Source organism: Habropoda laboriosa, unplaced genomic scaffold (genome assembly GCF_001263275.1).
Source record: "Habropoda laboriosa isolate 0110345459 unplaced genomic scaffold, ASM126327v1 scaffold32, whole genome shotgun sequence".
In the NCBI taxonomy this organism is placed as follows: domain Eukaryota; kingdom Metazoa; phylum Arthropoda; class Insecta; order Hymenoptera; family Apidae; genus Habropoda; species Habropoda laboriosa.
Genome location: NW_017100135.1, coordinates 458,327 through 470,272, shown reverse-complemented (window position 1 = coordinate 470,272; position 11,946 = coordinate 458,327). Strand labels below are relative to the sequence as shown.

Sequence of the window (11,946 nt, the reverse complement as noted above, 5' to 3'; positions counted from 1 at the left end):
TAAATCTGACCATGATCGAAATAATTTTATTAAACTAACGCGGTAAAGTCGTCGATAAAAAGTGTCTATCAGTTTCTCATTGATGCACCAGTCGTCAGTGGTTTCTGACCCTTCTTCTGTCGGTGGAACAGTTTCCCATTGATGCAGCCGTGCACCCTCCTTCGATCTAATCAATTATTTAGTATTGCCAGTGTTCTGTTACGAGATAAATATTCTCTCTGCGTAATGTGAACCTGAATCAGACGACAATAGGGAGAAGTATACGAACGCTGCAGACGATTACAGAAACGTGTAACGAGTGTCTCTAAGGCACAAGGGACCAATACGGCGGAAGTTTGAAAGATTTTCTCGCAATTAACTTTTTTTTTAACAGCAGTGAATTTATAGAATGGAACCATCGTGGTGAGAATATGAAGTTTAATAGAAGAATCATTTTTTAAAGGAAATACTTCCAATATTATAAACATACCACTCCGAGACTCTGATAAATAAGTGTAATTTTTATGTATTAATTTGCTGGTTAATTTTGACGAAGAAGCTGTTAGAAAATTTTTGTATACTTAACTATACAATTTATTTGATTTACACCAAAATTGAGGGGAAAAAATTTATTTTCAAGAAAATTCATACTGAAAAGAGATAAATTTTTCAAACATCTTGTTTAATATAAAATTTTACGTACCTTTTGGACACTAATAGCAATAATAAAATAGTGAAAAAATTATTTCAATTCTATCTTTCATTTTATGATAACAAGTTGAAGTCGCCAAGTTAAAGACGTTACTTGAAAAATTTGTTATTTTTTAATTCCAAAATTCATATTTCTCAAAAAATCTGACCAATCAGTTATTATTTCTACTATTTCAAACTGTCTAATAAAACTTTATCGCAATACGATTCTTCCTCGGCAGCCAATCTAGCATTCGTTCATTGTACTCCGTTCGAAAACACGGAACGGTCTGATTATTTCGCGAATCACTCCCACGTTTCCGGGCTTAAAACTCGGGGTGTCGTGAATAAAGGATAACCTTTTTCGGGAGGGCACGCATACAGCTGGTTTTCCACGTCGTCGCGTCTTTCATCCTGCAACAGGACAGACCGGTCAAACCCCTTGATTTCCCTCTCTTCCCCTCTTTTCCTTTCCACCCTGCCGAAACCTTTTCACCGCCCTCTGTTCTCTCTCTTTCTCTCTCTGTCGCGACACTATCGCGGGATTTGTAAGCGTTTCCAAAAGGGCGGAATGAATTATTTGAGCCCCCAGTGAAAACCGCCTAAGTGACACGCGGACGTCTGACATTCAAATTGATCCTCGATCGGAACGCATCGAGCGGAGAGACTCGAAAGGGATGCAAGTTGGATTTTACAGAAGATATCGGCGGGAGTGTAAAGCTGGTTTTCTTGCATAATTCGCGACCGCCCACGGAACCTCCATTAATTTCTGAACGCATGGATCAATGTAAATCGAACTGCTTGTTTGCCTGTAATTTTCTGCTCTCTCTTCGCGATCTACACTCTCGAGGGCTAATAAAGCACTCAACGAAACAGCATTAGCGGTGCTCCGGTGTTTTAGTCGCATTTGCAGCGAGACTACTTTCTTCTTCCCTTTTATACAGCTTTCTGATTGTGAGATAGAAGTTCTGTATACAATAAGGATTACAATTCTATAATTATTCTGTAAATATTTTTCTAGAAAGTATATTTTCATATTGACGGTGATTAGGTAGAAAATTTTAATATAAATTAAATTACGCAAAATATAATAAAAAATTTGTAAGTCTTCTATTTCCATATCTTAGGTAAAAGGTATCTTTCTCTATTCACACTACTATTTACTATCTAGAATTTTTTATGTAATCACTAAACGAAAGACTCAATGTACACGAAATGATATACCGTGAGCAATATGAAATACTTTGAATGGTAGACACGCGTTGGAACTGCGTAATAATACTTGGCCTCGGCCATTATGAAAGAGAGGGGCGCAATGCAAAAGGCAAGAAGGCAAGGTTTAAGTCGACGTTTCGCCACTACGTGTGCAGCAAATTATTTTGTTGCCATTACCGTCGGTACCGCAATATTCATTGCGCAACAGTACACCAACTGGATGTGGATTATCCTCAAATGAATTGCCGATCGAAGTATTCTTGCGCAACGAAATGTATTCTCTGCGTGTATTTTGCTCGTTCGACAATCGACGTGTTATGTTAGCTCGGTGTGAAACCGTGCCAAACTATTTGATTTGCTAATGGACATCGTTGGATTAACCCTTCTTGCTAAAAATTTACGCTTGATTGAAGCGGAAAATTGCAAAATTTCTGCTATTTTATTTTGTCTAGTTGTTGGATTTCTACATACTCGTTTAAATAGGTGAAATTTCGTGTCGTTTCATGTGGAGTTTTAATATACGAAAAATGATACTGGAATATTTACTTGTATCGTTAATTTTAATTTGTATTATTACGTTTATTTTGCTTGTTATTCGTTAGAAAGTATCTTGTAGCAATAGCACAGTTTTATGTTTTTATTTATGTCTTATGTTGTTTGAAAAAATAACGTAATAAGAAAGTTTCCTTCCGAAATGCAATATTCACACTTTAAAATGTTTCAAATAGCTTTTACCTTTGGTTCGAGAAACTGTACTTTGTGATATTAAATATTCAAAGTGAAACTGAGTGTAAAATAAGTTTAAAATAAACCGTTTGTAGTTGTAGGATTTTTCGCGAATTTTGAGAGATCTTTTTTTATTATTCATTGAATTTTTACGCTGCCGCGTCGTATTCTTCCATTTTGCTTTCAATTTTCCACGCGTTTACCTTAAGATACAAACAAGGTACAGTTTAATAAGCCACGCTTCAGCTTACGAAGTGATAAAGTCGCTCGATAAGACGAGGAAAATGGCCGGGGCGAGTTTGTAGACGGTCACCATTTTAAATGGGCTTGTATTAAAGAAGGCAGCCGCGCGTCTTGTGACTACGGGAGACACCAACACTTTTATCAAGTTGTAGAAACTACCGATCGATGGTGAAACAAGTGCTTTCTCACTTTTTTAAAAGAATGTTTAAAGAAATTTTTAAAGCGTAGATACTGTTATTCTATTTAAATTACAGTTATTATCATTAAGAATGTATCAATAAATCTTAACATTTTTTATGTAGATAGTTTAAAAAAGTAGCAACGATAACAAACATTTCTTCTTTTGTTCGACACTTTTCTTAATTTCATTTATAATCTTCATACTTTTGGTATCGATCGCCTATTTATTTAATAACATTTTCCATTTTTTTATGAGCTGTCTAACAATTGATATTCTTAATATTTACTTATTTACCCTTTATACTTCAACGATATCTATCAATTTCGCGATGTTTAAAGCACTGAAATGAAATGAAGTTAAAGATTCTATTTATTGAAACGAATGTATAAATGATAATTTATGAAGTGGTTCCCTTGATGACGATTAGACAAGATCTCTCCACAGTATATTAGAAAAAAATTACAATATTTAATTTAGGTTAAGAAAGAAATAATTATTCACAAGTACAATTAACAATATCCTCCATTTCTTTTTCAGAAACCTCTCAACAATCGTTCTTCTCACCTCTATCCTCCAAACATCAACTGCCACAAATTTTTCCAAGACCTTTCCTCCAAAAAACCACCCTGTAACTCACAGCAAAAACCAAACAGCCGACGAATCCGTTCCTGAAACACGCTCGATGAACGCAGGGAGCGTTTAATCACGAATCTCCGACGTAGTCGAGTCTTATCGGACAGGGATCATTGGTGGAATTGAAAAGCGTGCAAATAGCCGATTCGCGGTCTGATATACGGAGAAGACACACGAAAGTGAGTTCGCCATGGGTCTGTGCAACGGCTTCTCGTTCGTTCGAACGTGTCGGCGAAGGAGCGAGGGGAGAATCGGCGTGGTTGATCTTTTGCTCGATGCTTCAGGCTGCATTCTGCGAGCTGCGCATACCTAGCTGCACAAGTCAAGGCAACTCCATCGCAACAGCGCGATAAAAGCCGTGGAGGAGCTGAAGAAGGACGAGAGCAAGAAGAGCGAAGAGGAGAAAGAGGAACGAAGAAGAAGAAGAAGAAACGGGGTGAGTTGTGAGGAGGGAAGAAGAGGACGTGGTGGGGACCAAAAGGATATTCGTCGTAATTAAGTCCCTCCGCTTCTTCAACTCGATGCGGCACGTTTCTGCAGCGAGACGAGGACACGGTTGTGTGCACGCTGGAAGAAGAGACGAGAGTCCAGTAGGGGGGAAGAAGGATGAAGGAGAAGGAGCGCAGACGAAGCCGCGTCGAGGAGGAGGAGGGAGGAGGGAGGAGGAAGAAACGAGGAGGAACCCGGGAGTAGGAGAGAAAAAAGGAGGCACGACGATCGGGCAATAAATAATATAGGAGAAAAAGGCGATCGCCTGCAACATTCTGCTCAAATGTTAAATAGGTATCAATTTAACGCGGTCCAATCGGCGAGCCGGTGGGCGGAGCCACGAAGTATTGGATTGGTCGGCGGCGCGGTAGTAGGCGATGCCGCACGTCGGGACGCCGGGTCGCGGCTCGAGTCGTCGCAGAAGCGTGGTAGGGATGCACCATCTGGTTTCTCTGGTTCCCTCACAACGTCCCGTCTCTCTCGTCGCGACCGACCTGGATTCACGTCCCAACTCACCACGGGTCGAGTTCCGTACGGAAAACACAGCCCTTTCGAATACCACGTGAGCTGCTCCTCATCGTTCTATCTCTCCGTCCAAGTGTACCTTCGCGCCTTTCGTTCGCCTGTAAATCGACCGATCGATCTCTGGCCCTTTCTCGACCTTTCGCTTCTGCGACCTGTTGACGACGCGACTTCTCATGGACGGGGATACCGAAGATCAAATGTCCAGGCGGTCCTGAATATGTCTATTTTGATGGAACTGGTCTCGTGATCTTTTTGCTTCTTCGAAAGATTCTCAAACGACAAGTTGGATTGTATATATTTACTTCCGTTACCGTAGTGAAGAAGTGATATAAACAGTAGCCGAAAGTGTACTCGACGGACCGCAGATGTGACTTTGTGCGCGGTTCATTTAACTTGTGAATGAAAACAGTTGAGCGTTGCCAGTGTCCTGCCAGTGAGATTTCCGAGGAACAACGTGTAATTCGGGGCATTTGTATCGTACGTTCGCGAACAACATGGCCGTCTGGCAGATAGGAGAACACAGTGGCTTGAATGTTGGATGAAAATTTTTAACAACAAATTTAAACCTACACAGTGAAAATTTCAATAAAATACACGGTATTCTTCTGACAAAAAATTGAAACACTCAATTGAAAGCTGTATCATCAGAGTAAACGTCCAACACTAGTAAGAAAGTGAGAGAGGCACAGGATGAGTACTCGAAACGACTTCCGATGAACAAAACTAATCCAAGTAGTCACGAAACAACCTGAAAGGATCACGATCGACTGTGAAGACAGCAATCGAAGGGATCATGTCGGTTCAGGGCGACAGCGACGTGGACGCGACGGAGGAGATCAACGTGGACGACTCGGACTCCGGAAGTTGCAGTCCTCGGAACTACGCGAACGTCAGTCGTCGGTTGGACCATTCTGAGTGCTCGAATTCCCCGCCACCGAGTCAGACCACCTCCAGGACTCTGCAGAACGAATCACCCAGGAGTCATCCGTTCAGTATAAGTCGTTTGTTGGGTGAAAACCGTTCGCAGAACCCGAAAAGTCCATCGTCGGAAGATTTGGACAGCGACAAGGAGAGGAAATGGTCTTGGGAAGAGGGTAACAATAATGGTGGCTCGTCGATGACCCTGGAAGATGGCAGAAGATCTTGGGGCCACGAGATAGAGGAGAAATTGTCCGAAAAAGACGACGACGACACCGGAAGTACACCGGAAACACAAACGAATTCCTCGTCGTCGATTCATTGCACGAGTACGGCGGATCTATTGGCGCCGTTTCGACTTTTCCCAACTGGATCCGGCCTGATTTACACCGGCGGAGGTGTAATAAGAGTTCCTGCGCATCGACCACCCGGTGCTAATGGCACGACAACGGGTGCACTGCCGGCGCAAACGTTGATACCACCTTGGAGTTTACAAGCTCTTCAGCACAGTCAACAACAGGCGGCGGCGGCCGGTCTTCACAGAGCGAGCTTGTTGGCGAACCTGGCCGCACATCCACTCCAGGGACACCCACACCTCAAGGATAGGCTGGCAGGTAAGGGGACCACTGAGACGCTAACACGTTTGACATCGCGAGAGATTTAGGGTTTCCGATGGGATCTTTGGGGATTAGTGGAAATGTCGTGTTACATCGTTGCGTTAAATCGGCGGTACAACCATTGGCAAAATGTTTCCGAACGGACACAGTATTGGGAAAATAAGTAAAAACGTTCATATTTCAGGTAACTGTAACTTGTTATTATATGTTGTTAAGACGGCTCTTAGTTTAACGGAAATTATAACAGAATAACAGAGATGTTTATTTATTATCAAAATGAGAAGAAGGAGGAAATGCAATAATAGTTGGGAAATCTGTTTGGTTGGTAGAAGACTTGAACTAACATTTTATTAATATTTTGTTGTATTTCCACGTATTGTAATTGCTTTGATACATTGTTTCATTGAAGTTTTCTATGTAACATTTCGTTTTCTCCCTCTTTTCTCTTCGATAATAAACGAAAATTTGTGTCATTTTGTTCTTAATATAATTTCAGGTTTCCATTTCTCAAAAACATTCGATACAATATAAAGTATTATCTTTTGCTTTCAATTTATTAAGGCTAGTTTGAAAGTTACTTAAAACACGCTCAAATCATCGTTATTGACATTTCTTAGCAAGATTATTCACCAAGTGTAAACAAATTATGCTAAACCTTTAAAGTAATCAAATTACAAATCTGTACTCAAAACGAATGATTTCCTTTTTTCCCTTTTACCCGCGTATTTTAGTGTATTATCAGTCAATTAATTTGAAATAGTGGAAGAGTTAGCTCTGCTTCAACGACGGAAGCTGAATATTTTTACTACTCTCCCAATATAAACACGAAAAGTGGTAACAGTCCATAAAGCGAGTAATTAAAGTTTAGGGAACTTCACTGTTAAATTCTATTTTACACAAATATTAATGCCTCGTATTAATATGAATATTCCATCAACGTTTCTCATACTCGGATATCTAAATTAAAACACGCCACCATTTATAATATATGCAACATCTTTTACATGTACAAGGAGTATTTCGTGCGAAACGTAGATTTATTTTCGAAGAAAAAGGTCTAAAAGTGGAAACATGTCACGGACGAGATTAAATCTAAATTCATTTGATAAATGGTGCCAAATCGAACACTATAATTCTTCTCGAAGTGGTGTTCGTTTAATTCACGACTTTAAATACCATTTTTACCTTGTAGCCCGTTACAATTGTCGATTCTGAATTTAATTTGCGGTGGACATGGCCCCTTTGTCAAATGTCCTTGTAACGCTGATGATTGTTATTAAATTTCGACGTTACAGTAGGCAGGAAATTGTGGGCCATTATCACAAATCGGGTAAACGCGTGGAACGTCATTTTCAGCGCCGCAAAACTCAGATGTTCCCTCCTTCTCTTTTCGTCGCGTAGCCCTTGATTCTTCTTCATCAACCGCATTTTTTCGCTGTAACAATCGCATTATTATATTCTCTAGTTACTCGAGCCATTCGTATCTTGATGCAAAAGAGAAACGACTTTGCTCAGAGCGAATTGTGGTTTCTACTCGGTGCTCGGTGATCGTAGACGGGGAACTAATGGAGATGTTAATGCGTGCAATGACAATTCCCACGTCATTCGGAAAAAGGAACGCTTAGGTTCGTTCTAACGTTAATCTTGTGGATTGTGATTTCACGATCGATAAATTGGAAAAATGACAACGTTATCCCATTTTTTGTTAATTTTTTTCATACTTTAATTGTTTCCTTACATCGATACTTTTACTGCTTACGATAAAAGAAAAGTTACATTCGTTCCGCGAGGAACCAAACGACAAAAAGGAAGCATGAAAGATTAAATGATATGTTCTATTTCAGGTTCTCATGGATATCCTTCAAAGTAGTCCCCTTTCTTCTATTTTGATATTCCTTTGAAAATAGAAACGAACGTCTTTCTGCTGTTTCTAATTTTATTTAGCTATCACTCAGGATCTTACTCTGTAGACGATCGAGGTGCTTTATATCTGATTCTATTTAAATAACGACCAAACTACTTTCCGAATAACTAAAGCGACACAAAAATACAATGCATAAAAACGAATATAAAATTCATCTGAGAACTGCCTACTAATTAGTTGAAAATGGCTAAAACAGCAGCTGCCTGCGTTATCTCACCGGGTATATATATTTTCGTTTTCAATCTCTCCGCATAAAATAAACTACGCGCGCGAGTTACACGCTTCACCAATCGCCCAGGCAGGAAACACGAAATATTTCTCTTCGTATTAACGCTGGTATTACCAACGATTAACACAGAAATCCTGAAGGAGTTATTTTTTATAGAAAATCTTAAACAATTGCACTGTTGTTTAATTAACATATAACTATTTCCATATTAACATATTTATGTTGAACGAAGCTTTAATGAAATGAAGAAAAGGACAATGCATTTTCAGAGAAACACATTTAGTTAAATATTCTAATTTTGCCTGTAAAGTCTTCTGGACAACATTCCTGTATATTTAAAATAGTCTTTAACGACACGCTTGAGATAAAAAGTGCTTTACTGGACAAAACAGTCCATTGTTCAACGCTTGCTTTAAAAATAAAGATAAGTATGATGGAAAATCAAGTGTTTCGCGATAATGCAATCAAGACTTTCTGAAATGGGAAAATAAATGAATAAATTGTACGTATTAGACGGGCGTATGTGTACGCTCTTCGCAAACGAGTGATCACTCTCAATAAAACTTGGGTAAACGAAAAGATTAACCCTTGAAAATATTTTAACCGATCGTAATTTGAATTATTTCTACAAGAAATTACAAGCTACTACTACACCTTTCGACCGGTTTGACAATTTTTACGTTTTGAAACGATCGGGAAATTTCTGCAACTGTCTCGTCCGATCTATTTTCTACGTTACGCATACATACATACCCGCCTTAATACTCTCGCGCATCCAGTCAATGGATACTCTCGGGTATCCAGATTCTAATTGAAGCAATCAGAAAAATCGTCGAGCATTATTAATTCCGGTTTTCGAGTGTCGAAAATGCAGCCAGGCACAGAGAGTCGAATTTCTGGGAATTCGCGTCTCCAATCGGAGACATGAGTTTCTCCTAATTGGGCTGGTGTATCTTTAGACCAGTAGCTCGCCGAGCGTACTTATGTAGTAGGTGGCTCGACTTCGTTAGGACGACGACTCGCGACGCGAACGATGGCTAGGCCGCATAGTCGATATCAATTATGAATTGCACCGTGGAAATTATTCAATCGTGCCCGTCGTCACGATCAGTCAGAGTTGAATCGACGAAGAGGCACGTGTATATATACACACGCACACATCTTAGCTGTATATGCGCTTCTCGTGTGTGAAGTATGTGTGCGTACACGTACGTATGTATGCGCGCACGGTCGCAGCTATGACATTTTAATGGCGTGCAGACAAGTTGAAGTCTTCACGTTCCTCCGAACTCGCTCGATAAACCCTCGCCTCTCGTTTTTCTCGCTTTTTCACGCGGACTGCCGTGGCACCGTTGAAAGGTAATGCGCTACTCGGAACCAGTCCCGAGCAACGAACCGTTGCCTTTTATCTAACGACCGTTTCCGCTAACGAGACGCGTTAGTTAATTCGACCTTTCGGTCCGGATGATAGCGCCGAGCTCGAGGAATCGCTCGATGGATCCCTCGGAGAGCCGTTTCATCGTTGACGTTGCAGATACTCTTGGAAATGAAGTGGACGGGGAATGTATCACGCTTAGGTGGCTCGATTATTAAACAGGCGACTTTGGTGAGCTCGTTTGGAAAATTGAAACTACGGTTGCTCGCGAGAGTTCGTTTAAATAAAAACGACGATTCTAATGAAGAATACCCCCTTAATGAAAGAAAATAATCGTATTAAGTGCTTGTTATTATTTTCTCAAAATATTATCCTGTTTACATAATATGATCAAATACTAGAAATGTATTTTGCTATGTACACTACCGGCCAAAAGTTTGGAATCACTGAGCGTTGCAATTTACACAAAAATTTCCAGAAAAAAGTTAGCGACTTTGAGAAGTTTTTATCGTTCGAATCAATTGATATGAGACGAATTGATAAAAGTAGAATTGAGATAAACTTCAAATCTATAAAAAATTAGCAGCAGATTTAATATTGATGAAAAGTGGGAGGTGATTCGAAACTTTTGGCCGGTAGTGTATGTGTAACTTGCAAAACGTTAGAATTCACGAGATGGATAGCAATGCATGCATAATTAAACGATAATATCATTCGATCCTCTAATTATTTCAAGCACCTCGCGCAGACCTAAACGAGAAAATAATTGCCTAATGGGATAGCTAAACCCTAGACAATGAAAAACGTATAAATATTCATACTCTTCATACCCGTATCGTTCCTCCTTTCAACACTAAACCGGAGAAAATAACTCGAAACGTATGTACGTAACACATTTCTCCTTTCATCCCGTTAGCTTAACAATCGCAGAAATAAGGAGAGGAGAAGGTGGAATACGTTTTCTGGGTTTCAGCCCGATTCCTTTATATTATCGCTTTCGAATTTGCCGAATTGTAAGGCGGTAATTTCAGAACGGAATAACGGCAACCAGGTGAATAATTTGCATTTGCTCGAAACACACTCGAAACAAGGATCTCCTCCTTTTGCTGTCTCTTTTCTTTTTCTTCTCCTGACAGAGTCGATTCGGTTAATCGCGGGAAAGAAAGAATATAATAAAGAACGTCACTTCTGCGCGAAGGGTTATTACTCCAGCGATAATTGCGCTCTGAAAAAGAAAAGAAACCGAGTCGAAACGAAACGTTGAAACATAGGTACGCGCAAAATACGCAATTAACATCCATGAACGAATTCTCGATGCCGGGACTTTTTCGTGCACTTAATGGGAAGCCAGCCCCGCTACTTCTCGTGACTCGAACACGCGTGCTTTTACTTACGTGAATTCATAGTGTACACCGGTTGCTTGCTTGCTTGCCGTTCCTCCTCGATATTCATTTCGAACAGACGTGTGCTATTAAAAACACAGAGAAGAAACGGGACAATGTAATCTTCGTGATCGTGGGTATCGAGCGCGACCGTCGATCGGCCGATTTTTCGAGCGAAACGTGGGAACGAAATTTCGCCGCCGCGGTTATTCCCCCGATAGACTGAGATCGCGAGGTGTCGTCGCGGCGTCAGGCGTCTAACGGAACCAATGTAATTGTACAATTAACGCTTAATAGCTTAACAATGCTACGGGGATTGTTCGGCGTGGATGTTGTTTCATTTACCGCGATTCATTATGAATAGCAGATTGAAATGGCTTTTTGAGCATTCCAATGCGGTGACTCGACCGACCGCTGCCAATTCTCGGCGACGTGTGTTTTATACGTGGTGTGTCGGTGTGGTTTAGGATGTGTTGGATGATAGATGGAATTGTTGTCACCGGTTGTACTTGGATTGATTGTAAAAGGTGTGATTTCACGAGTAATGCGGGTATTTTAAAATATTGATAAGGAAGTTGAAGTATTTATTGAAAGAGAGAATGAAAAGTCGGTGTAGAAAATTTATGAAGACGTGTTGCGATGATTGATAATTCTGAATGAGTTTCATTATTTACGGGATGTTTTGTTAAATTGATGTACCATGTTCGATGTTAGATTGTGAATTTTTCGGTGGGAAGATTTATTATTACTTTGATATGTTGCATTTCAATAATAAATTTTGCCATTTCACGTGACTGCTATTATCGGTATAAAAGATTGC

The 11,946-nt window shown here is 40.2% G+C and overlaps 1 protein-coding gene across 1 annotated transcript in view; it reads left to right on the top strand.

Moving 5' to 3' along the window:
* Positions 1-5,419: 5,419 nt before the first annotated feature.
* The window catches only part of LOC108578618 (homeobox protein Hmx), a 40,830-nt gene continuing 34,303 nt past the window's right edge, over positions 5,420-11,946 (top strand). The window contains exon 1 of the mRNA XM_017941985.1: positions 5,420-6,213. Within this exon, the coding sequence (XP_017797474.1) occupies positions 5,475-6,213 (739 nt within the window). The 5' untranslated portion in view covers positions 5,420-5,474. The remainder of the gene's footprint in view (positions 6,214-11,946) is intronic.